Source organism: Parathielavia appendiculata (genome assembly GCF_033297405.1).
Source record: "Parathielavia appendiculata strain CBS 731.68 unplaced genomic scaffold N657scaffold_4, whole genome shotgun sequence".
NCBI lineage: Eukaryota > Fungi > Ascomycota > Sordariomycetes > Sordariales > Chaetomiaceae > Parathielavia > Parathielavia appendiculata.
In genome coordinates, this window is record NW_026944223.1 from 836,251 (window position 1) to 861,480 (window position 25,230).

At 55.3% G+C, this 25,230-nt stretch overlaps 7 protein-coding genes across 7 annotated transcripts; 4 read left to right on the plus strand and 3 right to left on the minus strand.

The window, feature by feature from the left end:
- Nucleotides 1–1,119: 1,119 nt before the first annotated feature.
- N657DRAFT_343510 (uncharacterized protein) lies at nucleotides 1,120–2,560 on the minus strand. The gene is made up of 4 exons (XM_062786914.1): nucleotides 2,306–2,560; nucleotides 2,018–2,243; nucleotides 1,809–1,946; nucleotides 1,120–1,617 (listed from the first exon to the last, which is right to left on the minus strand). Exons 1-4 carry the CDS (start codon nucleotides 2,387–2,389, stop codon nucleotides 1,190–1,192), a joined length of 876 nt encoding a protein of 291 aa, XP_062648751.1. The 5' UTR covers nucleotides 2,390–2,560; the 3' UTR covers nucleotides 1,120–1,189.
- A 1,559-nt stretch (nucleotides 2,561–4,119) lies between these two features.
- On the minus strand, nucleotides 4,120–6,226 carry N657DRAFT_570865 (kinase-like protein; the record flags this gene model as incomplete). The annotated part of the gene is made up of 3 exons (XM_062788773.1): nucleotides 4,120–4,489; nucleotides 4,551–5,589; nucleotides 5,650–6,226. The coding sequence occupies 3 exons, from the start codon at nucleotides 6,224–6,226 to the stop codon at nucleotides 4,120–4,122; spliced, it is 1,986 nt and encodes a 661-aa protein (XP_062648752.1).
- A 556-nt stretch (nucleotides 6,227–6,782) lies between these two features.
- Nucleotides 6,783–7,648, plus strand: N657DRAFT_679775 (uncharacterized protein; the record flags this gene model as incomplete). The annotated part of the gene is made up of 2 exons (XM_062796213.1): nucleotides 6,783–6,855; nucleotides 6,924–7,648. 2 exons carry the CDS (start codon nucleotides 6,783–6,785, stop codon nucleotides 7,646–7,648), a joined length of 798 nt encoding a protein of 265 aa, XP_062648753.1.
- Nucleotides 7,649–13,276: 5,628 nt separating this feature from the next.
- N657DRAFT_343889 (uncharacterized protein) lies at nucleotides 13,277–13,726 on the plus strand. The gene has a single exon (XM_062786915.1). The coding sequence runs from the start codon at nucleotides 13,372–13,374 to the stop codon at nucleotides 13,639–13,641; it is 270 nt and encodes an 89-aa protein (XP_062648754.1). The 5' UTR covers nucleotides 13,277–13,371; the 3' UTR covers nucleotides 13,642–13,726.
- A 1,196-nt stretch (nucleotides 13,727–14,922) lies between these two features.
- Nucleotides 14,923–17,432, plus strand: N657DRAFT_570488 (uncharacterized protein; the record flags this gene model as incomplete). Its single annotated transcript, XM_062788737.1, has 4 exons — nucleotides 14,923–15,059; nucleotides 15,131–15,171; nucleotides 15,262–15,694; nucleotides 15,749–17,432. 4 exons carry the CDS (start codon nucleotides 14,923–14,925, stop codon nucleotides 17,430–17,432), a joined length of 2,295 nt encoding a protein of 764 aa, XP_062648755.1.
- A 3,122-nt stretch (nucleotides 17,433–20,554) lies between these two features.
- N657DRAFT_570179 (Rpr2-domain-containing protein) lies at nucleotides 20,555–21,097 on the minus strand (the record flags this gene model as incomplete). The annotated part of the gene is made up of 2 exons (XM_062788710.1): nucleotides 20,555–20,887; nucleotides 20,987–21,097. The coding sequence occupies 2 exons, from the start codon at nucleotides 21,095–21,097 to the stop codon at nucleotides 20,555–20,557; spliced, it is 444 nt and encodes a 147-aa protein (XP_062648756.1).
- Nucleotides 21,098–21,389: 292 nt separating this feature from the next.
- N657DRAFT_616114 (ATP-dependent RNA helicase SUB2) lies at nucleotides 21,390–24,144 on the plus strand. The gene is made up of 5 exons (XM_062790489.1): nucleotides 21,390–21,836; nucleotides 22,517–22,927; nucleotides 22,984–23,344; nucleotides 23,402–23,659; nucleotides 23,715–24,144. Exons 1-5 carry the CDS (start codon nucleotides 21,611–21,613, stop codon nucleotides 23,761–23,763), a joined length of 1,305 nt encoding a protein of 434 aa, XP_062648757.1. The 5' UTR covers nucleotides 21,390–21,610; the 3' UTR covers nucleotides 23,764–24,144.
- Nucleotides 24,145–25,230: the final 1,086 nt, after the last annotated feature.

The window sequence follows — 25,230 nt, forward strand, 5'->3', positions numbered from 1 at the left end:
CGAGCAGTGCTTGAGGTACCTCACTCCTGCATAGCCGAGTGTTGTTGTACAATACATGTAGGTCCAGATTACCTGGGATTACCTTCAAGGGCTGCTCTTGTTGGTCTCTGCGGACCATGGCGCCCTCACAACACTGTCGAGGTATACTCTGTTTGCCACTCCTTGCTCATCATACCCGTCTTATACTGGCCAAACAACATGGAGGCCACTGTAACTCCCTGCCTTGAGGGCACGGTCTCTTCTTTACGTATCGAGCACCTCTGGCACCGAGATAGTTCTCCATGGTGCCCTAAGCTCCAAGTCTACCACAGCATCGAAACGCTTCCAGTTACCGACTCGTTAGCAGAAACACTCTTAGCTGCTGAGTCCAACCCCCGGACCTGTGCTTTCGTCACATCTGAAACCCGCAAACCGGCAGGATAGGAGGGCAGCCAATGATTTATGCCTCATTGAAGCGTTCAGTCTTGCTTTTGAAGACGAGATATCCGTCAAGGTTCGAGTCAGTAGCACATTCCGCTGTCGTCCCCAGTTGGCCGCAGCTTAAGGCATTATCTCAAACGGCCGCCATCATTATCACAGTTCGATATTACCGTCGGGTGGACGCCTTATGGAGGTCAGGGGATCAAGTGCTCATGCTGGACTTCCGGACCAAAACGGTAATTCACAAAGTATCATGGACAGCACATTACGGTATAGGAACAAGGCTCGGAGACGTTTGATGAAGTATTAGGCCCGACAACTCACTTTGCTTATCTGGGTCAGGATGATACCTGGATAAGGGCGCAGCACGTTCTTCAACTTCCCCCTCTAGGCAAGGTATGCTCCCTGACCCGCCCGAAGCATTGTATGCAGGCTCGTCTCGAGCATCTGATGGTCTCAGCCCCAAGAAAAGGTACATGTCATATTCGTCAATCGCAATAAACCATGTGAGCCACGTGGCCAGGCATATGGAGTGCGCCGAGGTATCATTATGCTGACCGTAGTGCTTCTACATTACCTCCCCACTGGACTAACCCGTTCATCTCCAAACTCCATGGACACATCCGGTAAAGAGCGAGAAAAGGTAAGAGGAATAATACTCAAGTCCCTCAACAATCCGCACCGCAAACTGTAATGAGTGTTTAGAGTCCAATCTCTTCCTCCCCCTGAGTCGCAGTCAGTATCCACTTAAACATCCTCATTCCTCCCCTCACAGCCACGCCGCCAGCGCCAGCACACCTCCCAGCAGCGCACCCATAACCTTGAGCCCCAAAGCCTCATTCCTTCCAGCATCACCCTGCTGGACACCCCCTGTAGCAGCCGCACCACCACTACCACCACCACCAGTGGCCTCCCCGATAATGCTCCGGGTAGTGCTGTGCCCGCTCACGGCCTGCGCCACGGTGGCGAGACCAACCGACGTCGACAGCGCCGTGGCGCCACCGTCGCTCGTTATGGTGACGACGCGCGTGACCGTCTGCGTTGCCGTTGACCACGTCCACCCCTTGCCCCAGGGACCCCAGGGCGAGCCGCCGACGCCGCCCTGGCCGTAGCCGAAGGGCCCGCCGGCCCACACGTTGCCGTTCCACTCGCACCCCGTCACCGTGTAGACGCCTCCGGTCCAGGTGCGGGTGAACTCTGCTCATTTGGGGATTGGGTTGGTTAGTTTTGTGTGTTGTTCTCTTGGCTACGTCATCAAGGGGTTGAAAGTGAGGGGAAGAGGTTGGATAGTAAAAGGGGTCGATTCGGGAGAGCAGTCCAGGGGAAGAACGAGAGAGCGGGTAACTTGAAACTAGGGGCATAAGGGAAAGCGCGTGGGCTTGACATACGATTCCACTCGTTACCGTCATCGTTGCCGTCGCCGTCCCAATCCCAGCCCCCGTCCGTGTCGTCGTCGTTGTTGCTATCGTCGTGATTGTCATCGCCACGCCAACGACCGCCGAGGCCACGCCAATCGCCCGTAAATGCTGAGTGCTGTGTTAGCTTTACCGCGAATCTCTCTCCGATGGAGTGGAAAAAAGGGAGGGAGTTTGCGTACCCGGCGCTGAGACCGTGTACACCCCCGTGGAGCCAGCCGAGCTGCACGAAGACCACTTCGAGCAGAGCGAAGAGGAGAGGGAGGAGTAGGAGGCGATTGCTGTGGGCGTGGCCGAGCAGGCGGATTGAAGGCAGCTCGAGACCGAAGCACCCTGGGTGGCGGAGCAGTAGTTGGTCGGGGCCGGCCATTCGGTAGCAGAATTCCACCAAGACGAGAAGCAGTCGTCCTGTGTGATAAAGTCAGGATACCGTTAAAGTGACGAGCTTGTGTAGTAAACGGATCACTCACAGCGCACTCAGGGGCGCCAGCCCACCATTGGGCGTGGACAAGCCCCGCGAGACTCAGAAGGGAGGGTATAACTGCGTTTTTCATAGCGATGGAGGGTGATCAACAAATATGATTGTTTGGGAAGAGAGATGGAAGGAGGGGTTGAAAGGGCTCAAAGGACGTAAAATACTCCTTTCAGACTTATGAAGCGGGTGGCGGCGTGGATTAACAGTAACTGTTGAGGATGATAAGACGTTCCTGCTGAGCTTATAAATATCTGGAGTGTACGAGCGTCGACGGGACCTGCATGCGAAGGCGACCATGACATAGGTGGTACATGGAAGCTATGTCTTAGCTAGGCCCGAGCGAAGCGCCAACCGGGACATCAAAACGAGCACCGGGAGCGAACGCCACGGCCGCCACTGTGTCGCTGCCGCGCGGCCTTACATTACATCAGAAACCCTGATTCATGCTTCCCAGCAAAAGAAGACTGAAGGCGCCGCCGAAAACGCCCAGCGTTGGTGGCACAACAGGAAGATGTGTCGACGCCAAGCCAGGCGAGCCCAAACGACGCGTAGTCCCTGCGCCGAAACACCGCGCACGGGAGGGGAGACGAGCCGCGGTGAGCCAGTGAGTTTGATTTTCCGGACTCATGGCCGTCCCCGCTGTGCCTGGCCGCTCGGGACCGAGGGCCTTGAAAGTGGCTGAGTCGAGGGGAGCAGCTCGGAGAACTTGAAGTCACCCTGCATGCTTCAACCAGAGATTCATTACCACGGATATCCATGGGTAGGAAGATATTGAGCTGTGCAGCTACCTAGGAGGTCATGTCATCAGTCGTGAGATCATCGGCCTTTTCGAGGGTACATTAACCATCCTTGGCAGCGGTTTGAGCCGCTTGGGGAATGTCCGAACCACCAACCACGGACTATGGCTGGGCCTGCGGGCATTTCGGGTGCTCCTGGCGGGTGAGAGCTTCGTAAGCCCTGGATCGATCCAGCTAATCCATTCTCATCATCAAGGACCGGATGGCTTGTCCCGGGCGTTTCACGGTGTCTACGGCGCTGGACAGAAGGCGAAGCTGAAGACGCAAGGTCTAGAATTGGACGTCAAAACATGGCCCGTTTGTTGTGGGGGTTAGGCCGAGAGCCGCTACGCCAAGAGATTAGATCTCGATGCGACATTGGTAAGTTCGTTAGAGAACCGGATTCCCCAAACGAGCATTGTGGTGCTGTCCAGAATTGGTGGTTGCGCAACAGTGGTTGAGCCCGAGCGTCGCCTTGTCCGACAGACCACCGAACCTCTAATGGCAAGTGTGTCTCGGGTGCCTTCACCGCAGGTGATCAACGACATCGTATCACTTGTCTCAGGTGACGCGTCTCCAGTCTCGACAACCGTTCGATGTCGGGTGAAAAACGATGCCCGATAGCTGGTACAACTGTTCTACAGTTCTCAAAACGAAACAGTTCGCCGATGAGGAGGCATGACCGCCCAGCTAACCATTACCCGACCGGCTACCCATCCATCTATCCCTTCCCATCAAACTCCATACCACTCGGCGACAGTGCCAAAAAGGGTGTCGGCCAGACGGAGACGTAAGAGAAGGAACATAGGAGAGAGAAAACAAGAACCCGAACACAACCCCCAAGAAGCAAGTGCCATGCCCAAACCAGTACCTCGCCGTCGCCTTCCCGCTATGCCAACACAAATCACCTTCATCGCGCCCACCCAGATTCCCGTGCCCACGCCTCGGCATGCGGCTCCCCAGCCCACCGCGATCCACCCGTCTTGCCAGGTGATCGCGGGTCTTCGGCCTCGGGCCGCCGCGGTTGCTGGCCCTACAGCATCGTGCCAAAGGCGTCATTGCCGTTGCCATTGTCGAAGGGAATCGGCTTGCGCGGGGTGCCCTCCTCGGTCGCCGGCTTGCGGTGCCGGAACGTGAAACCGACAAACAGGCTCTTGCTCATCTCGTCGTCGCGCTCCGCCATGCTCTCGAGCGCCTGCTGCTTCTCGTGCACCTCCTTGTACTTAGCCATGTCGGCCTCGTTGCTGAAGTCGTCAAAGTAGCCCGCGTCCGTCTCCGAGTCTAGCTCCGGGACAAAGGGCGGCTTGGTTTCGCGCAGCGTGGCCCAATCCACCTCGGCGAAGTACTGGTGGTTGTAGATGTCCTTGATGTTGGAAAACCGCCTGGACCTCGAGTTGATGCATCTGGCGCACTTTGTCAGCTTCCGGTGGTCAGCTGCCACACCAAGGTCGGAGCCAAACTTACGTTGTGATAAAGTTCCAGGTCCGGTTGCTCAGAAAGTAGCTCGGGTCCTCCCACACCGGCCGTTTCAGGACTTCCCTCCAATGGTTCAGATTACGCCACGTCTCGTCGGGAGTTGCCCCTGCAAACGGAGGGAAACCTGTGAGGGCCTCAAAGAGCATGCAACCCAAGCTCCAGTAGTCGACCGTAAAGTCGTACTCCTCTCCCCTCAGGACCTCCGGAGCCATGTAATCTGGAGAGCCGACAATCGACTTGGCGTAGTTTACGTCCTTCTCCCGCATGGTGCGGTAGCCTTCTCGCCGTTCGGCAATCGTACGTTGTTCCATCGGTTTGCCAAACGGAACCGGCGTCTCGGACGCTTTCTCCAGGCGGATCCTCATCGACTCAATCTTAGCGGGGGCCAAGAATCCGGCCGCCAGACCAAAATCTGTAAGCTTGACGTGTCCCGTCGAGTCGACCAGAAAGTTTTCGGGCTTGAGGTCGCGGTGGATGTATCCCAGTTGGTGCAGCGCGTCGACGGCGCAGAACATCTCGGCGATGTAGAAGCGCGCGTGCCGGTTTGACAACACGCCGGTGTTATTGAGCAGGGTGCGGAAGTCGCCGCCCGGTACGTATTCCATGGCAAGATAGATATTCTTGTCGTCCTGGAATGAGTATAGCAGGCGAACCAGCCACTCGCTCTTGGCCGTCGTGAGAATGTCCCGTTCGGTCAGGACGTGCCGGACCTCGTCCAGCTTGAACAGCAACTTCTTACTCATCACCTTGAGCGCGCACACCTCCTTGGTGTCCTTCTTTTGCGCCAGAAAAACCTGACCGTAGCCGCCTTGGCCAACCTGTGTCAGGATCTGGAAATCGGCGTGCCGCAGCCGCACCCGCCTCTTGCGGAGATTGGCTCGCTCCCGGCCCGTGTACTTTGACCACATCTGCTTGTATGTCTCCTCGTCGGTAGCGGGAGGGGACGGGTATTCTTCTTTGAACGCATTGAGGCGGTTCTGCCTTGAGCCGACGTATGTCAGGAGATCGAAATAGTAATCGAGGAAATCTGCTTTGAGGTCAGTGTCGGCTAACTCGACAACGCATAAAGCCGTGAAGGAGGACTTACAGAGTTGAGTGACGTTCACCATACGCTTGACGGCCGGTTTCTGTAGGATCTCGCGTTCCTCGGCCGTAAGGCCCCTAGTCGTATTGAATCGCCGGACGGTCGGCGACGGCCGGTCTCGCTGTTGATACAGCTCTTGGCGCGAGACGGCGGCATGGCTGGGTTGGTATGTCGGCTCCGTGAAGGGGTCTCGTGGGAAAACTGGCGGCGTGTTCTCTTGTCCCTGGTTTCGCAACGGGCTGCCGGTACGAGGAGCGCCTTTGCGGATAATGCTGTCGTCCACCGTGGACGAGCCCTCTTCGAAGTTCTGCAAATTGGTCTTGCCAGGCGACAGCGGTGGGACGACAGTCTGCGGTCGGCTGAGCTTCACCGGAGTGTCAAAGACGCTGGTCGTGTTGATTTTCATGCCCTGTAAGGCAACAGGGAGCTCATTGGCGCCCGGAGGAACCGTCCTCTTGCTGGGGCTGCCTTGTGGAGTGCTGGCAGGGGTGATAAAGCTGTTTCTAATCGGTGTGGAGGGGCGCGCGTCAGGCTTGTCCTGCTTCCCGCCCGGGAAGAGATTGGCCATGAAGCTCGCCATGGCGCCTGAGCGATCTGCGAGAGATAATGAGTTGGGTTTGACGGTATTCGCAGGCCACCTTTATCTGCAGCAGGCTAATGGGAGGGGAGAGAAGATCGGGAATCCCGTGCCAGCGGCGGCGTGATAAGTGTAAGATGGCCCGTCAGACGAGAAAGTCGCGAACAACCTAACGTTACCTGAATGTTATCGAGTTTAAATCATGGCGCCCAGTCGCGCGCCGCCAGTCGTCATGCAGGTCCAATCGGCAGGCGCGGGGCAGCTAGGAACGTCAACAATGCAAGCTCCAGGTTGCAGGAGCAACCCGCTTATTAGCGGGGCATCCTGAAACGTGCCTGGGCGGCACTTGGCCGAAGCCAGCTGAAAGCTCCACCATAATGATGTCCCGTTCATGGTCAGGATCAGGTTTCCCGTCATTTTGTGGAACTTCAATCCATGACGACCTTATCAGCTCGGACGGTTTGACAGACCGCCAATCAACATAACACACACCATCAAGCCCTGATTGTTCCAGCCCTTGCATTGTTCCACAAACCACGCCATAAGTCAGTCGCCCACGATGCCCAAAGAACGCAACTACAATCCTGTGCAAGCCCAGCGCAAAGCTGAAAAAGCCAAGGCGATCAAGAAAGGTAACTCCTCCCAACAGGCGATCCGTGGTTTGCCCTGGTCAACAGCGCATGCTGACTCGTACTTCAAGGAAAGGCCGAGCAGCAGGCACGGCGGAACGAAAAGCTTGCGAAGCGCAATCCTGCCAGGATACAGCAGCAGATTGACGAGCTGAGAGCGATCAAAGAGGGTGGGGGCAAGCTCACCTCGCACCAAGAGCAGGCATTGGAGGCTCTTGAGAAGGACCTGAAGGCGGTCAAGAAGGCAAGGGAGGCGCTGGGTGACAAGGCACCGCAATTTGGGCATGGGCCCCAGAGGCAAGGCCAGAGGGGCGACGGCGTGTTGGGGAAAAGGAGGCGCGATGCCGAAGACGCGTCCAGCAGCGACAGCGATGTCCCCGACGACGTCAAGAACATACCCATGCCGCGCGACACGCCGCCTCCGATTCCTAAGGAGATTCTAGACGAATGGTATGCGAAGCGTCGAGCGAAGAGGGCCGCCGATCGAGCATCGGAAGCCGAACAGCAAAAGGAGCCGGAAAAACCCCGTGCGCCCATCATCGAGGCCAAGACAGTCTACGAGGCGAAGCCTGTCATCAGAGATTTGAGAAGGGAAGCCGTGAGCGCGTTTATGCCGGCAGCGGTACGGGCCAAGTTCGAGAAGGGTAAAGGCAAGGGGGGTCTGTTGGAGCCTGAAGAAGCCGATCAGTTGGAAAAGGAGGGCTATTTGCGGGCGCCCAAAGCGACGCCACTACAGCCTGAACACAGTGCCGGCCCTCACAAAGTGACAATGGAGGAAGTCGAGGACGATGGCTGATTTGAATCCATGTTCACCGGGCAGAGTATGCACTGCCGGCGGTTGCGGAGCTGGACATGGCGCGATGAATCTGTCTGCTCCTAGTGCCTCGTGCTGTCGAATGTACTCCACACATTGCCACGCCGAGCTTCATCTAGTACGTTGATGGGCTCAATATCTCGGCAAGCCGACGGTGGGGGTGGGCGGTGCTCGTTGCTGAGGATGGGATACGAACTGACACTCGCAGGCGCTGCGGCAGGCGGTACGCTCTTGGCTTGGCATGGCCATGTAGGTGAGGTTCTGGGTTCTTAAAGATATATCAGAGACCTACCCCAAGCGACAAGAGCTTAAAGATGATCTGCACATGACAGCCAGCATCGAAACTCTCCTTCTTCTACTGGAATGCAATGACCATCCACACAGCCGAGAAACCCAAAACAAAGCACGCATCTCTACGCCGGAGAAAAATGGAGGTCGTTCTCTGCGAGCCTTCATGGTTGTCAGCCCGCGGATGATGCCATCCGGGAGTTGCGTGAGGGTGCTGATTCTTTGTACCCTTTTTTCAAGGGCATCGAAATTGCGAACATGCGAATGCTGGAACACTTCCGGATAATCAAGCGAGCAATGCCCGCAGAAGTGGCCACAAGATTTGCAGCGACCCGCTGTTTCAAAGGAACGTGAGAGCATGTCAGCATGCATTAGCGATCACGGAGAGCCATTCTGTCGTGTCATGGCGCTCAGATATTCGTCGATAGCATGGTGCCTCGTCTCCGGTCGCACCGAATGCGTGCCGTATTTGGGCCGAAACCTCCTCCGTTCCTTGTCGCTTCCCCCTCTTGTCGTGTACAGCAATGCTCCAACGTCGCATCATCAAGGAAGAAGGTCGTGTTGTGAGTACTCGGAGAATTCTGGGGACGTCTCTGGAGGTGTCCACGAGCAGCCCTGTGTTTTTCACTGAAGACGGGGACGCCGGGATGGCGTGAGCTTTAGTGAACGCCGTGCCAGTTCCGCTCGGCAGGGATGAATGCGATAACCCCCAGGGGGAAGGTCGAGATGAGATTCGCCGGAGACCCACGGCTGCCGGCCACACTTATACTGTGCCGGGTGAAGTTGGTCTCAACAGCCACCTCCTACGAGGCCTTATCATCCACAGGCTCGGCGAACGTTCCCCGGGCGGCGGCATCTAAGGCTGACTGGTTGTGTGCTGGTGCTGGCTCGCCCCGTTCGCATCTCTCATTTTCATGACTTCTTGGCCACCTCTCGGATATACTTCACACAGCCCCAGGCAATAACTCTTCCTACACCCTGTCGCTAATGGCGCCGCCATCTTTGGCTCCGCCTCCCTCGATTTCCGTGTTCAGGACCTACGTCGAGTCTTTGACGAGCATCGTTCTTGCTTGCCTGTCTCCGTGGCATCAGCAGCAGCCTGAGCAGCCCATGCCTCCTGACCCCTCCTATCGCCGCCATCAGCCAGTTTCTTCAACAAACGTTGCGGTCTCGCGCTTGGCAATCGCCACAGCAGCTCGGCGACCAGCGTCGTCCATTTCCTTCGTCCGCAGATACAGGCTTGCTTCGTCAGACGTGGTTCAGGATGTGCGGCTATACAAGTGTTTGCCCTAATCTGTCCCATCGTACTCTCGCCGAGAACTCGCCCTTCATTCCCTCGCCGACCCCTGGCTACAACGACGCATGTCAGCGACTACCCGCATGCCTGGAAACATACAGATCTTTGTTCCCGTAGTCGCCGCTGTTTGCGGCCTTCCGCTCGCTGAACTACATGTCGTTCTACGCGCTCAGCAAGGGTTTGACCACCCACCTTGCTTGAAGTTGATACTATGGATAATGTTCATCTCCAACGCTTTTTAGAGGTCAAGGGTGTTAACATTTGGTGACTCAAGATAGGTGGTGGGCGCTCGTAACTATGGCCTTCCCAGAAAAGCAATCACAGTTTAGCGGAGAGTAGGATCAATAAGACTGAGTATCTGAGTTTTCTAGTCCTCATTTTTCTTGAGTACATTGGAGTTCCTCTGTCTTTCATGCTTGCTCCAGAGACACGAGCAAGGCCTTTGTAGGAGCGCCCTCTTCCGACAACAATCATGTCTCTCAATACCTACTAACTACCACATGGTGTCCAGGAAAACTAGCTCAGGCCTGGCAAATTACGCATGTAGGTCCGAACGGTACTGTACATACACAACATCGTGGCCGAGCCCTTGAAGCGCTCGGAACAAGCGCCGTAAGCGTGGGAGTCAGAATGGAATAGGGGGACTGAGACATCCCCAGCCGAACAAATCGCTAAGCCGAGATCACCACATTGTTCCTAATAGGTGAAAGTCAAAGCTCTTATCTTCAGCGTAACCACACGTGGCTTTTGTTGCACAGGATTTTTACTTTTCCGAAGGACATTCTCCCCCAAGATTCGCAGCCACGAGAAGTGTCAAATAGGGGTCCAGAGGAACCGCGCGGATCGACAGTAGGAGCAGATGTCACGGAGCGATGGCAGCTACTCCGTACCAACCCGCCAACTGCCCTACACGCGAGAGATGGATCCGAAATCCGTCTACATGATAACATTACCGACTCGGACCTCATATCTGGAAGACGATGTCGGACGGTACGCTACCCTGAAGCTGACGGTCAGCTGTGTCTCAGACAGGCAGGCCATCACATTGACCAAGGCATCAGTGATCCCTCTGCCGGTAACTAATAACAAACTTGGTCACCTACTACTGCTCTGTTGAGGGAGCAGAACCTTGGTTGAAAAATGAACTTGGAAGCCCCAACCAGACAATTTGCCCGTGCCGTTTCTGCCTGCTGCTCCCCTGGAATTAGCCGCTAGGAAAGATACCCGAACCGGTCGTTTTGATGGCATCTGCTCAGGACAATGGAACACCATTCAAGGCCTGGCGCCAACGGCTCTCTGGGTGAGACAAGGCCGGGAGGCGGGCGGCGGTAGGCGGGGAAAGACGCGTCTGGCAGGAAATCGGCCTGCATACATACGACTGAGGGATGTTTCGAGCTTTGTCTCGTCCCCGTCCATAGGCATAAGGTTGGTAGAGTGCAAGTACGTCTATCCACATACCTGGCCTCGGACCGCTCCGACGATAGGGGACCAAGTCCTCTCCGATGTCCTTGAGGCCTGCCTTAGGGCAACTTTGTGTTCGACTACCAAAGCTCTGGTGAGGCAGCTAGCCGCGTGGAACATGGCATGTTCCGTTGCGACAAGGCGGCAGCCCCGGTCCGGTTGGAGAGTTTAGTTCCCCCGTGGGGTCTACTGTAAAGCCGCCCCGGAGACTTGAGTGCCAAAAATATTCGCCTGTATACGTGTACCTGCGTCTGCGGCACTCAGGGGCAGCAAGTGTTCAATCAAACCTAGATACACACACACATTAGTACCATCAGTTATTGGTGAGTCGAGGTTGCAGTACCGATGCTTGAACTTTGCCGGCATACGGTGATCAGGGCGCCCATTGCTAGTCCCGGATTTCCTTGGAAGAAGTTGGCTTTTCAAGACAGAACCCCTGTCTTGCTTCCCCATCTTGCCCAGTGGGTTTTTGTTGGACAGGAGGTCGGAGGTCAAAAGAGGCGGATTGATGAGTTCCAAGATTGGATGAGCATGGGGCTGGCCACCGGCTGGAGATTGAGACCAACAAGAGATTCCCGGTAACTATTCTGCAACCGGTGTGCTGGGAAGCACATATCGTCCCGCTCCAAATGCTCCGAGAGGCGGTTTGTACAAGTAAGGTACCTACCAAGTAAGTTCAACCGTTGCAATGCAACAGGATGCGGCCAGCAAGATTGCCATGCTTGGCTCTCCAATTTGAGTTTCCCAATGCGCTTTGAGGATGGACAATGTGGAGTTCAGGTGGTCCCAGCCAATCTGCTTCTCTGAGAACATGGCTTAAGACTGGAGTGTTGGCTGCTCCATCTCGTTCAGATTTCGCTCTTTTTACCTCGGAGCATTCAGGCACATCACCCACATGTGGGGATGTGTGAGTGTGCTCCACATTATACGTCATCCCAGGCACGCGATCGGGAGACCTCCCCGCAAGCCGTGCCAGCGCGACTCGGGCCAAGCCGACTCTGTCATTGACATCGCATGATTGTCCAGCTTGACAGGGGATAAATCTGATGAGTTTAAACGGATTTCTGCATAACACTTACCAGCGAGCGATTGATAAGTAAATAGTTTGCCTGGGACCTTTGGGTGCCTCAGAAGTTGTTACAAAGGAATTCTAGCACACACCACCCGATTCTATCATTATCAGTGAAAACGGATTGCGACCGTGGCCCAAGGCATGCAAAGTCCCACACTTTCGTCGTGTCATGCTGCGGTTCGCCAATGGCAATTCTGCGCTCGTCGCCTCTTGGTGACGGATGGTAATGAAATGCCACAGCGGTCTTCGGGAGACAGAGCGAGTTGAAACGTTGGAATGATATGTGACAGTAGGTAAGGAAGGACTGCCAACAAACTGGATGAGACGCACGGCGCTGCCCATGTCATGCATATGCTACGACGCTATTCCAAGGCGTTCCTTGTTGGTAACGCCAGACTTATAGCCTAAGAAAACTGGTAACGGAATCCCATTCGTTGATTACCACAGAATGTTGAAAGAGGTACAGCCCACTGGCTTTAGGAATCAGTGTTCAGTGTCCATTCTCATACCTTGCCATCTCTGCTCAGCCGGATTTCAGTCAGGACTTCTATCTCCCTTACGGATAAGACGCGGCCAAGCAACGAGTTCTCCATCGAAGGACGATCATTTGCTTCCAGACAGGGACGTAACCACTTCCATATGGATGAACTGATATTACGACTAACACGTGTGCTTTATGTTCTTACCTATGAGGGTGACAAAGCTCCAGTCCTTCACGGCGTCCATCGGTGAGGAAGGGACTCCGGTTATTGACATGCCGCTGTGGTGCAGGCAAAAATCACAAATGCATACCAGCCTCCTGCCTGCAATACACTACAAAGTGCCGGAAGGTAAAAAAGTTATAGGTTCTCTCCATTTTATTATGTACGGATGCTTGTTCATAGATAACTTAGTTCAAAATGTTCCCCTCCTATCTTGACGGTGCTTTGAACTGTTGATCTTGCTTTGAGGCCTAGGTACTGTAAACTTGATTGGACTCCACGTCACATGCATCCGTTGGCAAGCAAATGTGGATTTGAAATGTCCAAGCCACACCGAGTCCGCGTAACGGGTCACTATGAAAACTGCTTGTTCCCTGCGGCGCGCCAGTTTGGAAATTGCCTATGTCCGGATGGCTAAGTGTGCCCGTTGGATCGGACGGCTGGCAAGCGATCCAAAAAGCCGACAGTGGGCCCTCCCTGCCCAGACACAACATGAGCCATCTGCTGCGCAAAAGTTTGCGATACGGGTCCAGCTGGATTCCGATCCTCCGAAATCTAAACATCCCCTTCGAATACGGGTTCAGAACAGCGTCTTAGAAGGTAAACAGGTAGGGGCAAAGAAAAGGCAAGATAATCCAGTGAACGGCTCTCGGGCTGTGCTTGCTTGTGTGGTGCTGCCTGAATCTCACACTTAATTTCGTCCCTTGCCCTGTTTCTCGGCGTTGTTGGTTGTCTTCTGAATTCGACTTCCTTCCTGGGACGGGCCCTGCCCTGCCTTCTGTCGCACCGTTCCGGGCCACTCTTTACCACCCCAGGCCGAGCTGCATTCTGCTGTTCCACCGGCCACACAAAGCACCGTCAGAGCAGCATTGGCCATCATTCGTCAATGACCACCAAGATACGCAACCCTGGAACCAAAGTCAGCAGCCGTGGCAGAGACGTGCCAGGGGAGGAGGTCCGCAGTCATCAAAAACAACCGAAGCACCAACAAACCGATCGTTTTCCTGGCTTTGTAAATCTCCGCTTACGCCGACGAAGCCCTTCATCATTTTCCCCAAGCCTGCGAGGTGTTCGCATCTTCCCGAATATCATCAGCTTTGCTAGTTCCCTCCTTGCAGCTGGGATCGCCTGTCCAGCTGAGCGTACCTACCGTTAGTCGATCCCGGGGCCTATTCGGCATCAACGGCAACGCCCCTTGGCAGCGTCTCGAGCGACCTAGTTGAAGCTCGCTGGTCTCGTCATTCGCCCTCGTCGCTCGTTCCATACCCCTCAAACCCTCAGCACCAGCACGCAGCACGGTCATTGCCAACCTGGTTCGTCGCGCTACTACACGAGTCGTGAAACCTTGACGACTGCAGCACGCGGCAGAGGTTGTACTTGTACAAGACATTCTCTGGCAGCGCCGTGGCCTATCAACCACCTGGCTTCGTCACAGCCAACAGCGCCCCAACCGCCATCCGTCCGCCACCCTGAAACCCACTTATCGAATCCCAGGAACCCCCAGGCGTGTGTGGCTGCTACATGACCCCTCGTCACGGCCTCGCGCTCGTTTTGATGCATTGCGCTACTCCGTACTAACCGGCAGCCGCGGAACACTTGCACTACGGAGGTGCTGTCTGTCCAGTCGGCCCCCTGCACTGGTCGTGCTAGTCGCTGAGCTAGATTGCTCGGCGCCACTGCGAGGCGCGCACGACATCTGCAGCATCAGCGGCGACCGCTGGTTGACCCTCGCCAAGCGGGAGCTGAATGAGTTGGCCAACGGGATAGTTGTTGATCGCTCTTTCAAGACTCCGATCTGCAAATTCCCCTTCCCCCCCCCCCCCGGACGAGTCTCCGGCGCAAAATCATCGAACCGACTTGCGCACCTCGACAATCCCCCACGCCCATACCCGCAGAGAGTTGAAAAGGATACACCGAGAAACGGGGGTAAAAAGAAAACGGCCCAACAAGGGAAACTGCGAAGCCACAAAGGCCTCCATCACACCGGGGGCTTCAGCACTAGCGTCAGATATTGCCCCATTTGGTTGAGTGAGAACGCTGCAGACTTGGAAGTTCGAAACTTGACGGGATCGGCCCACTATCCCGGATCGGGCCTCTTCCTGGTCAATCAACCATGGCGTCTCGACTCAAGATCTTATCAGGTAAGCCATGCCCAACTGGACCTGTACCTCTTTTCGCTCCTCTGGACCCGTTTTGTGTTTCTTTGCCGTCCCGCAGCCTGGTGCAGCCTGAATTCTGGATTCTTGGGGACTCGGGAACCCAAAAAGACTGGGCACCGCATGTCTGACGTCCGACCCGCCCGTTCCAACTCTTCTCCCGACGCATCTCGACACCACCACACTCGTTTTTCCCCCTTTGCCTCTGTACAGAGACGGCTGGAGGACTTGCTGCATATGCGTCCTCGCATGCACAGCCAGACATGTCGGACTATGAACTGATGAATGTTGTTACAGTGGGCGGCAACCCAGTTTCCGCGTTTCTGTCATGGAGGCTGCAAGCGACAAATGCCTGCGACGTCACCCTCGTCTGGAAGACTGGCTTTGAGCATGTGTCGCAATACGGAATATCTTTCAAGTAGGCGCTGCGCTTCCAACCCTCAACCTTTTCACCCGGTCCCTTGTCGCTAACAGTTGCGCGTGCTTCAGGTCTCCAATTTTTGGCAATGAGCGGTTCAAGCCTCGACATGGTATGTCCTCCCTTCAACCCACGCTTCTGCCGCCTTCTTGGTCTCTCCCCAACTACTGCGCGCATTGTTCTAATTTCGGGGTTCCTCTAGTCGTGCGTACCCCAGAAGAGGCGGCGTTTCGCCGAGACGGCGCGTTTGACTACGTTATCCTTTGTATAAAAGCTCTTCCGGATGTCTACGACTTGGCCTCGGTTATCGATTCCGTCGTTACGCCCCAGCATACATGCATCCTCGTCAACACGACGCACGCTCTTGGGCTCGAGTCTGCAATTGAAGAGCGGTTCCCCACCAATGTGGTGCTTTCTCTTGTGTGTGGTGCCGAGCTCGCCCAGCTCGGCGCGAGCGAATTCGAACACAAGGGCTCTACGGAAGTGTGGGTTGGGGCCGCCAACAAGAACCCCAACATCCCGCCTACGATACAGGAGGACATGGCGCAGGCTCTGGCTATGACATTGAGTACCGGCCAAGTCGACTGCAAGGTCTCGCCGAACATTCGCCAGCAGCAGTTCGAGAGGGTAATAGGGTGAGTCTGGATTCCATGGCGCCCGGATGACATGCCCTGGCTGACTTGCTGTAGCCCGATTGCCTTCCACCCCCTGACGGTCATTTATGAAACACCGAACTATGCTGCGCTTCTGGAGAAAGTCGGCGTACCTAAGCTTGTCTCAGGCATCTTGGATGAATTGCTCGCTTTGGCGGAAGCCCAGGGCTGCAAGTTTCCACCCGACTTCAAGCAAAACACGCTCGATGAGTTCGCAAGGTCGAGCGCCGAGAACATTATGTGGCAGGACTACATGGCGAGGCGACCCATGGAAGTAGAGACTTACCTGGGCGCACCGCTTAGGTTATCCCAGGACACCGGGCTTAGCGTGCCGCGAGTAGAGACGCTGTATTCTCTCCTCCATGACCGTAACATGGTCAACCGCACCCGGCCGAAGATTGACGCTTCTGTGGCAGCGCCAGCTCAGCCAGGATCGCCCTCTGCCACTCCATTCTCGGTTCCTCGTATGTCGGCTCAAGGCCCTACTCGGCCTGGCGCCAATGGGATTCCGAACGGAAACGGCATGCCTCCGCGGCCAAGGCCAAGAGGGCCCTCTGGCATGGGGCCACCAGGACCGGGAATGCGACGTCCTCCACCAAGCATGAATGGAGGCCCACCGAACGGCTATCCAAGACCGCCCCCAAATGGGCGTCTGCCGTCAAGAAGGTCTTCCATGGAAGGCGGGGATTTGGAAGACTTCAGTCACCTGGTGCTTTACGATGATATCCCCGAGGGAGGAGAGGCTGGCTACGGACAGCCGCCCCCCCACGATATGCTGCTGAGAGAGAAGGAGCTGCAGCTGCGGCAGCGAGAACTTGCATTAAGGGAGCAAGAGTTGAAATTAAGACGAGCCGCCGCTGGTGCCGGTTCTGGGCCAAGAAGACCACCTCCCCCACCCTCGCGGGCTGGTGGTGGCGGTTTTGTTGACGACGACGACGAAGATGACGACTTCTTCGACGCCATGCCATCATCGAGCGCGTCCATGATTGACCCCGATAACTTCGACATGATGAGCGTTACCTCGAGGAAGAACCGTAAAGCGCCGAGCACCAGTGCGTCACAGTTCCGCAAAAACCCTGAACAGGACACCGGTCCGCCGCGCAGCAGGTTTCGGCCAAGCTTTGGGAGGAACCAATCGCGATCGAGTCAAATCATGAGTACCATTCCCAGCCTACATGAAGATATCATGGACGATCCTCTCCTGGGCTTCACTTCGAACCGGTACGGTACCGTGGACCGGGGGGCGATGCATGCTGGTTCGAGGGCGAATTCTCTCACGGCCGCGCGCCTTGACGAACTCCAATACAACCAAGGGCCGCCACCAATGGGTATGAATGGCAGTGGCCCTCGACGGGCGAGTCAGTCGCCGGGGAACCCGTACAGCCCGTCGATCCGCGGCGGGCCGAACGGACGCCCGTCCCCGCCAAACGGCTATGCGGGTCCGCCGCAGATGAACGGGCGACCATCGCCTCCGGAGGGCATGCGGCAGCCGATGCCGCGCTACCCGCCGGGCCACGGCAACGTGGTCGCGCCGCAGCAGGTCGAGCAGCACGCTGGAGTGAGCTCCCTCCTCCCACCCAAGACGAAGAGTTCGCGAAGTCTGACCGGCAGTGCGAGCGCCAGCGCGGGGAGTGGTGACTCTACCAATATCGACTCAGAGCCGTCGGCGCACAGCAGTCAGAGCAGTCTAGGCCCCCGCCCACCAATTGGCGTTCGCTGAGCGCGTCTGTTGTGCCAGTCAAGAACGGTTGCTCGAAGATTTCGAGGAGGAAGCCTCTGCATATGGTGCTGGGACGATTAATGGGACAAACCAAAAAGAAAGCACGTTTTGCGATTCAGGAGTGGAGTTGGTTTTTCAGTTGCTCACGGCACGGCGCCATCCGCCAGTTCCATCCCCCACGTTACTCACTCACTGGCAACCAGCCAGGGGGGTGACGGTTTGTTTTTTTTTCTCCTTTTTTTCTTGTTGTCTAAAAAAGAGCTAGCATATCGATGCGCACAACCGGTCCAAAACATAGGGGCGGTGGACGAACACAAACATGGCAAGAAGATGCATCTTTGGGGTTTTCGTTTTAGATGGAGCTGGCTCTGGGGTTCTGCCGGAGGGAGGAATTCTTGGCTTATTCGACAACGGGAATGATGATGGCGATGGCGCGCGTACACTATAATTTCTAGTTGTGGCTCCGGTCTCAAGGGCACGAAGAGGCAAGACTCGGGGTTTGTATACAGCACATAGGGCATTTCTCCTTTCTTTTGTCCGTCATCTCGTGTTTCCCTTTGATTCTCTCTTCTTCTTTGGCCATGACCAAACCCAGCGCGATAAAAACTATTGTCTTGTGGTAATACCATTCGTCACATGCTGGACTACCTTACAGAAGTACTGCAGGGGAGACTTTAAGAGCGCCGGGATCTTCTTTGGTTCTCGTCCATTGTGGTCACGTGCTGTTGCTTGGGCTCCTGTGTAACTGATGACTGACATTTAGGTTGGGGTCTCATCTCTCTTGCTCAATATTCCCCGGCATGGGTTCTCTTTTTACTACTCCTGTCTTGCTTGAGGAAGGGGGGTGATTGGCCGGCGACAGGGCGACAAGTAGGGAGTGTCAAGGGAGAGATGGCACACAAAGGTGCTGGTACAGTTCGCGGAGTGGTGGACGTGGGGAGCGAGTGGAAGGAGAATTGCATAAGAACAGGCAGTTGAGCTGGTGTAAGGGCTCGGCCTGGCCTCTGAGTTAGCCGAGAAGACGGTTTGGATATCAATTTGGCGCTTCCCCCACCATAGTCACTTCTCCGTGAGTGTTTCCATGCTGAGAGGTGGCTTGTCTGGTGGGATCTTGCAATAGTGACCCGTAAGTTGGTCAGTCAAGCATCTAGGTATCTCCGTTGGGCGATATGGCAATTTTCATGTCCTCGGACATTTCCTATCATCTTGATAATGCTGTTCTCCTCTTGGGAAGTCAAACAACTCAGGCCATGCGCTATGTGAGAGTGTCAGCTCCGATCTTGGTGCTTAAGCCCGAGAAGATACTGGCCGGAATCCACTGGCGATGGATGAGGTAAGTTAGGCTCTCCAACATAAGCCAGTATCCCCTAATTGACTGATGCGCACATTGTCTTCCTTTGTGTTCAATCGACCTTCAGCTGGCCACCATCCGTGGCTACCCCTTGAACAACAGTGCGTTTGACGCATCTGAATCAGAAGTGCAATAGTGGCAGACCGTTTCTTGCCCCCCGTATCCGTGATAGGTGACTCGCAAACCGCAAGACGTGCGTGTTCCATCATGCTTGATGAAAAGAGCGTTTTAGAAGAAAAAAATGACATACAACACCAGGGATTCGCTGGTCGTCACCGACCCAACTACTAATCCGGCGATCCGTAGCTTATCTAGGGGAGAGCAGACGGGATCCCGAGTTCTCTACGGTCTATGGTCGTATGTGACAGCATAGCGCTGCCCGTGGGCTCAAGAAGGGTAATCGATGGTGGTGAGCCAGTGCTTTCAGCTCCGTGGATTCGGCCTCCTTGATACAAGCCAGAGGAATGAACCGTCCGTAAGCAGGAGGAGGCACGCAGATTAACTCCAAAAGTAGAGGTCAAAAGGAGCTTTGGCTTGTTACTTTTGGAGCATCTGCACGTTCCAGCTGTCAACCGGCTCGTCGTTTATATCGAGGCGACTTGCATGCGGAATCTGGACCGGCGTTGGTCGGCCGGCCACCCCACCAAATCACTGCAAAAGGACCCCGGTTTGGTGGCAGCATGGACCCCGCTCAAACATCAACACCCGAATCTCTCGCCTCTCGACAACAATCTGGGGAACCCGCAATTCTATCTTGTGTGAGGAAGCGGTTTGTTCTTGAGGCTGTTGAAAATTCGACTGATTGCTCGCAACACTTACTCAACCACGCAGTCCTACCTACACATACGTTCTTCATGGCGACGCGCAACTTCAACACAAACACTACATCACGCCAGTCCATGGCCTCGTCGGGCAGTGCGGTGAAGGCGAGACAGCTTGTACGTTTTCAATGTCCCTACTCTCATATTCAAGGGGCTGCCTAAAGAAAGCGGAGATAGTCGCCCATCTGGCCCTCCATCTGAACCCAACGTTGTCCTGTCGAAACAAGCCCAAGGACAGTCGGCAGACGCTGATATCTGACCGAGTTCCAGGCGCAGCTCCAATCGCAGTTGGCCCAACTGTCACACAATCTGGCCGACACCGAGAACTTCTTACGTATGACAAGCGTCCAGGCCGAGGCCATGCGAGGGCTGGGCAGTTGGCACGCAGGGCTGTGAGTACCCAATCCTGTCCGTCTTGACAGTGGACGTTGCTAATCCCGGATAGATTCATGGCCGCCAGCAAAGTACTTGGGGAGGAATCCATCCAGCAACAGCAAGGCAACAAGCCATGACGCTCATGTGAAGGGGCTGTTTTCGCCAACTGCATAAAAAGAACAACGGATGCGCAGCTCCGTGTAAACAATCGTAGCTCTAGGCCCACAAGCTTCTCGCGACCGAGACCTGTTCAACGTTACCGTGGGACAACTTCGACGGTTTCCCGCTCCTTGGCAGGCTGAGTCCAGGTTCCAGCTCTGGCCTCGTTGGGTAATCCGAAGACGGTTGATGACCGGGGATGGGCGGTGGGGAATGTGACTGGTCATTGATACCCTTTGATTTGTCCATCCATGCTGCCGTATCGAGGACAAATGATACTCCTGATAGGGGTCGTCGAAGTCAATCCGAGTCCAACCATAGTGATACCATATTCTCTCAACGTCGAGGTGAACGAGAGTTCAGCGCCTGACACCCTTCGTGCAATCCGATGCCTTCCCCTCCTTGACGCTTCGAGTTCAAGCTTTGAAGTTGCGCCAACCCTTCTGTTTCTGTTGCTGCAGATGCCCGGGGTCTCCTTCAACCCCTCGCTCTATCTTCCGCCTCGACCTCGGTGCGCTCACAGGGTACCTCCTCTCTCTGCCACAGGTGTGGCATTTGCGAACTAGAACATCAGCCCACGGTTTTCTGGAGCCCTTGCTTTTGTTCTCGATCGTAGATGTGCAGGATTCCCCTTCAATGAGGACCGAGTCGCAAAACTTGCAGAGGGTCTGCTTTACTGCCGGCTTGAGGCGAATCCTGGTTTTGAGAGACACAGCGCGCAGGTCGGTCGCCAGCCGCCTGCTCATGCCCTCGAGTGATGTTCCGGATCCGGCATCATCAAGGCGTGTGATGGGTGTCGACAGATCAGGAACCTGGGGCTTGTCTGGAGCAACATTGTCCCCTGAAACCGAAGACTGTTGCTGGATGGCCGCGAGGGTGACGGCAGCCTGCTGAAGGAATGAGATGCGCGAGTAGATGGCTCTGTTTTGGACACCCCCGGCAGATTTCCCTTTTGCCATGGTAGATTCAAGAATATTAGGTTTGGGCGTTCTGCATATGCGGGTGTGTGCACTTCTTGTCATAAGGGCGAATATTGACATTCAGATAAGTCTCGAAATGGCAACTGGCAAGTCCAGTGGCTCTTGCAGCGTGCGTTTAACTGCGGAAGTCACAAGAAATGGTCAGTGCGGTGAGTGCCCCACATTAATGACTGATTTTAGTTGCTTGACTAAGCCACGACAGGTTAGAAATAGCTGCGGCCAGGTTTTGAGCAGTGCTGCTTCTCACCTTGAAGGCCGAATCGCTTCTTCCGCTCTTCCTTGGCTTTCACTTTCCATCACCAACACATTCCAACAATCCTTGGGAAAGCCAGATCTCATCGCCAGCGCGCAACAACACTACCATACTGCGTTACTTCTCCTCTGGTAATTGATTTTGCCAGAAGCGCCGCAACCACCCATCCTCACTCAACCGGCTCCTCTGTTTTTCCCGACCAGTCGCGTCAGCGTTTATCGACAGCACAACCGCCCAACATGTCTGGTGAAGAGGATCTCATCGACTACTCGGACGACGAGCTCAACAACGAGACCGCCGCCCCAGCCTCCAACGGCAAGAAGGGCGATGCTGCCGCTGCCGCGCAAAATGTCGACAAGAAGGGTTCCTACGTCGGCATCCACTCGACCGGCTTCCGCGATTTCCTCCTGAAGCCTGAGCTTCTTCGCGCCATTGCCGACTGCGGCTTCGAGCATCCCTCGGAGGGTTAGTCCTGACAGTTTCATCCCCAGCTTATCGTTAATCCCTCCTGCCCCTCCCACGGGTCCGTCCATCTCGCAAGCAAAAAAAAAAAAAAAAAACAAAGCAAAGCTACGCAAAGCAAAAGCTGTCAGGGAACGAAGTCTTGTTGTCGGTGCCGCGCGCAACAAGGGAACAATGGCGAACGGCAATCGCCACCGGCCACGGGATTGTTACGACTGTCGTCCTTAATGGACGAGCAGTGCTCCCAGGACGTCTCTGAGCTCTGGCGTGCGCAAGAACCTTGCTCATGACAGCCGTCATCGATGCATGAGTTTGACTGAGTTGGGCATTTGAAGCGACCAGTTCGCTTGGTGGATTGCTTCCGAGCTTCATGCATTCAACTCGTCGCGAGATTCTGTCTCGGGACATTGCCACCTCCTCCAATGCCATCTTGACTGCTCGAGACAGTCGGCGAGGATCTGTGGTGCCCGCCCATCGCGGTGGGGCATCGGACTGCGCACACTTGCTCGGTTGGCTGCGGAGAAAGAGAAGAATTGAGACTGAGATGGGGACGCTGATGACAATCGTGGAGGTGTAGCTGAAACCTTTGCTGCGACGATGGACGGCCCTATCCTTTTTGACCACCCCGTCCGCCGTGCCCTTCACGTTTGCATACCCGATTCTAATACGGTCCCCGACTACAGTGCAGCAGACGTGCATCCCCCAGGCTATGCTCGGAGGCGACATTATCTGCCAGGCCAAGTCTGGTCTCGGCAAGACGGCTGTCTTCGTTCTCACCACTCTTCAGCAAGTCGAGCCCGTTGCCGGGGAGTGTTCGGTGCTGGTTATGTGCCACACCCGCGAACTTGCTTTCCAGATTCGCAACGAGTACAATCGTTTCAGCAAGTACATGCCCGATATCAAGACCGGCGTGTTCTACGGCGGCACTCCCATCCAGAAGGACGCCGAGATCCTTAAGAACAAGGACACGCACCCGCACATCATTGTCGGCACCCCAGGCCGTCTCAATGCTCTTGTCCGCGACAAGCATCTGCGCCTCGGAAACGTCCGCATGTTTGTCCTGGACGAGTGTGACAAGATGCTCGACCAAATTGGTAAGTCAATCAACTGGGTCTTCCGATGCGATAGCGGCCCCGCTGACTCGGTTTAGATATGCGTCGCGATGTGCAAGAGATCTTCCGGGCTACCCCTCAGCAGAAGCAGGTCATGATGTTTTCTGCCACGCTCTCGGACGAAATCAAGCCCATCTGCCGCAAGTTCATGCAGAACCCTACGGAGCATTATGTCGATGAAGACACCAAGTTGACGCTTCACGGTCTTCAGCAATACTACATTCCCCTCGAGGAGAGGGAGAAGAACCGGAAGCTCAACGAGCTGCTTGACGACCTCCAGTTCAACCAGGTCATCATCTTTGTCAAGAGCACTGTTCGGGCCACCGAGCTCGACAAGCTCCTGCGCGAGTGCAATTTTCCCTCAATTGCTGTTCACTCTGGTGTCAGCCAAGAGGAGCGGTATGTTCCTGATTAAAACCGGGGTTCAGTCTGGGGAACACGCTAACCGCCGCGTAGCATTCGCCGGTACAAGGAGTTCAAAGAGTTCAACAAGCGCATCTGCGTGGCTACGGACGTCTTTGGCCGCGGTATCGACATTGAGCGCATCAACCTCGCCATCAACTACGATATGCCCGCGGACGCCGACTCGTACCTCCACCGTGTCGGCCGTGCTGGCCGTTTCGGCACCAAGGGTCTTGCCATCTCTTTCGTCACTAGCGAGCAGGACAAGGAAGTCCAGCAGCAGATTGAGAAGCGCTTCGAGGTCGCGCTCCCGTATGTACTCGCCTTAAGCTATCTCGACCGAGCAATCGGCTAACTCTACATGCAGCGAGTTCCCCAAGGAGGGTGTCGATGCCTCCACTTACATGGCTGCTTAGGGCGGAAGGGTGGCTGTTTTCATGGGTAATTTGTCGGGCTCGGTTTTGGCTTCTTCGTCTTGTGGTCGGGTCTCTGGCAGTCGTTCTTTGCTGAGGTAGTCGGACATGGACACAATGGGCAAAGTTCAGAACGAAAAGCAGAATTCGTCATTACTTGAGGTGTGGCCCTCTCATCTCGGTCATGTAAGACTAGATGGTCGCATACTGGGACGAACAATGTCGTCATATCGTTGCGATACATGATGCCTCGCGCCTTCATTCTTGACGGGTTAGTGTCTTCTCCCTTGAGCACACCTCCCTTGATTAAGGTACCTTAGTGTACGAGTACCAGCACGCCTCTGTGTACTTTGCTCGTAACACGGCCTGCAGACAAATCACAGGCATTGAGTAGGTAGCCTCTCAAACGTGTTGTCAGCAGCGCAGCGCTCTGCGCTGTGCCGTTTTTATTCTTTTTCTTTCTTTGTCAAGAGCAGCGTGATGAACACGGCTTCTGACCGAAGTAGTCATGAATGACCCTTCGGACAGCATTTCAGAAAGAATTCCGGCTGACCCAACGCTGACTTTGCTGCTTCCATCCATTATCACCAGTGGGGTACAGTCGGCTGAACTGACGCTCGCGTCTCGCTCTTGATCTCGGCCAGATGGTCTCGTGACTCTGGCCTCGGACTGGAGCGACAACGGCTGGCTTGTTGGCAAGGCTGAGTGTGTCCCGGGAGGCGAGGTCATCTAGTCGGTTGGAGCCGTGTTCGAACCTACTGTGTACACCATTCAACCCTTGTTTGTTAGCGGGGAACTTGGTGTTTACACTTCTATTTTCTTTCTCTTTCACGTTCTTGTCTCCTTCCTTCCTCTTCCTCTTCCTCCTCGTCGTCATCTCTTTTGCCTTCTTCTCTTCTATTCTCCATCTGTACCTCCCACATTGTATTTTTCCATTTTTCTTCCTTGGTTTCTCCCTTTATTCTTCTTACCAGGTATATTCTACTTTGCCATCCATGCGCAGTGCCGGCCATGTGCCACGCTGACGTAGAGACCAGGCCTGGATATATCTGTCGAATTGGCGGTGAGTGGTGAGGTCGGCGTCTTCTCGTCGTTCCTTTCGGTGGCGGGAAGGCGGGCTTGTGTGGTATGACTGATGGACTGACTCCTCGCACTCCTGGCGAATATCCGTCTTACTCTCTGCTGCTGGCAAGGATCATCATCCCGATGCATGTGCCGCTCAATCCTCAATGCAGGTCCCGTGGACTGCTCAGGATAAGCTTCGGGTCTGTCAAATTCGGGCAAGTGTGAGTAACCGGTCGGTGCTTTCTTCGCTTGGCTCACTCTGAATCATGCTGATGACACGGACAGGCTTAAAGTTTGGTCCGGCTGATAGAAAGGAGAAACCTTTCGACGACGGGTAATCAGGTCCCCCGTTGACGATGCTGACCCGGAACGGGCGGCGCATAGTATCCGGCGTGGGCTTGGCAT

Coding starts and splice junctions, on each gene's coding strand:
- N657DRAFT_343510 (XM_062786914.1), bottom strand. CDS start 2,389: ATGAAAAACGCAGTTATACCCTCCCTTCTGAGTCTCGCGGGGCTTGTC. Junction 2,244..2,305: donor CTGGCGCCCCTGAGTGCGCT/GTGAGTGATCCG, acceptor TTTATCACACAG/GACGACTGCTTCTCGTCTTG. Junction 1,947..2,017: donor GTACACGGTCTCAGCGCCGG/GTACGCAAACTC, acceptor CACAGCACTCAG/CATTTACGGGCGATTGGCGT.
- N657DRAFT_343889 (XM_062786915.1), top strand. CDS start 13,372: ATGACCACCAAGATACGCAACCCTGGAACCAAAGTCAGCAGCCGTGGC.
- N657DRAFT_616114 (XM_062790489.1), top strand. CDS start 21,611: ATGTCTGGTGAAGAGGATCTCATCGACTACTCGGACGACGAGCTCAAC. Junction 21,837..22,516: donor CTTCGAGCATCCCTCGGAGG/GTTAGTCCTGAC, acceptor CCCCGACTACAG/TGCAGCAGACGTGCATCCCC. Junction 23,660..23,714: donor CGCTTCGAGGTCGCGCTCCC/GTATGTACTCGC, acceptor CTCTACATGCAG/CGAGTTCCCCAAGGAGGGTG.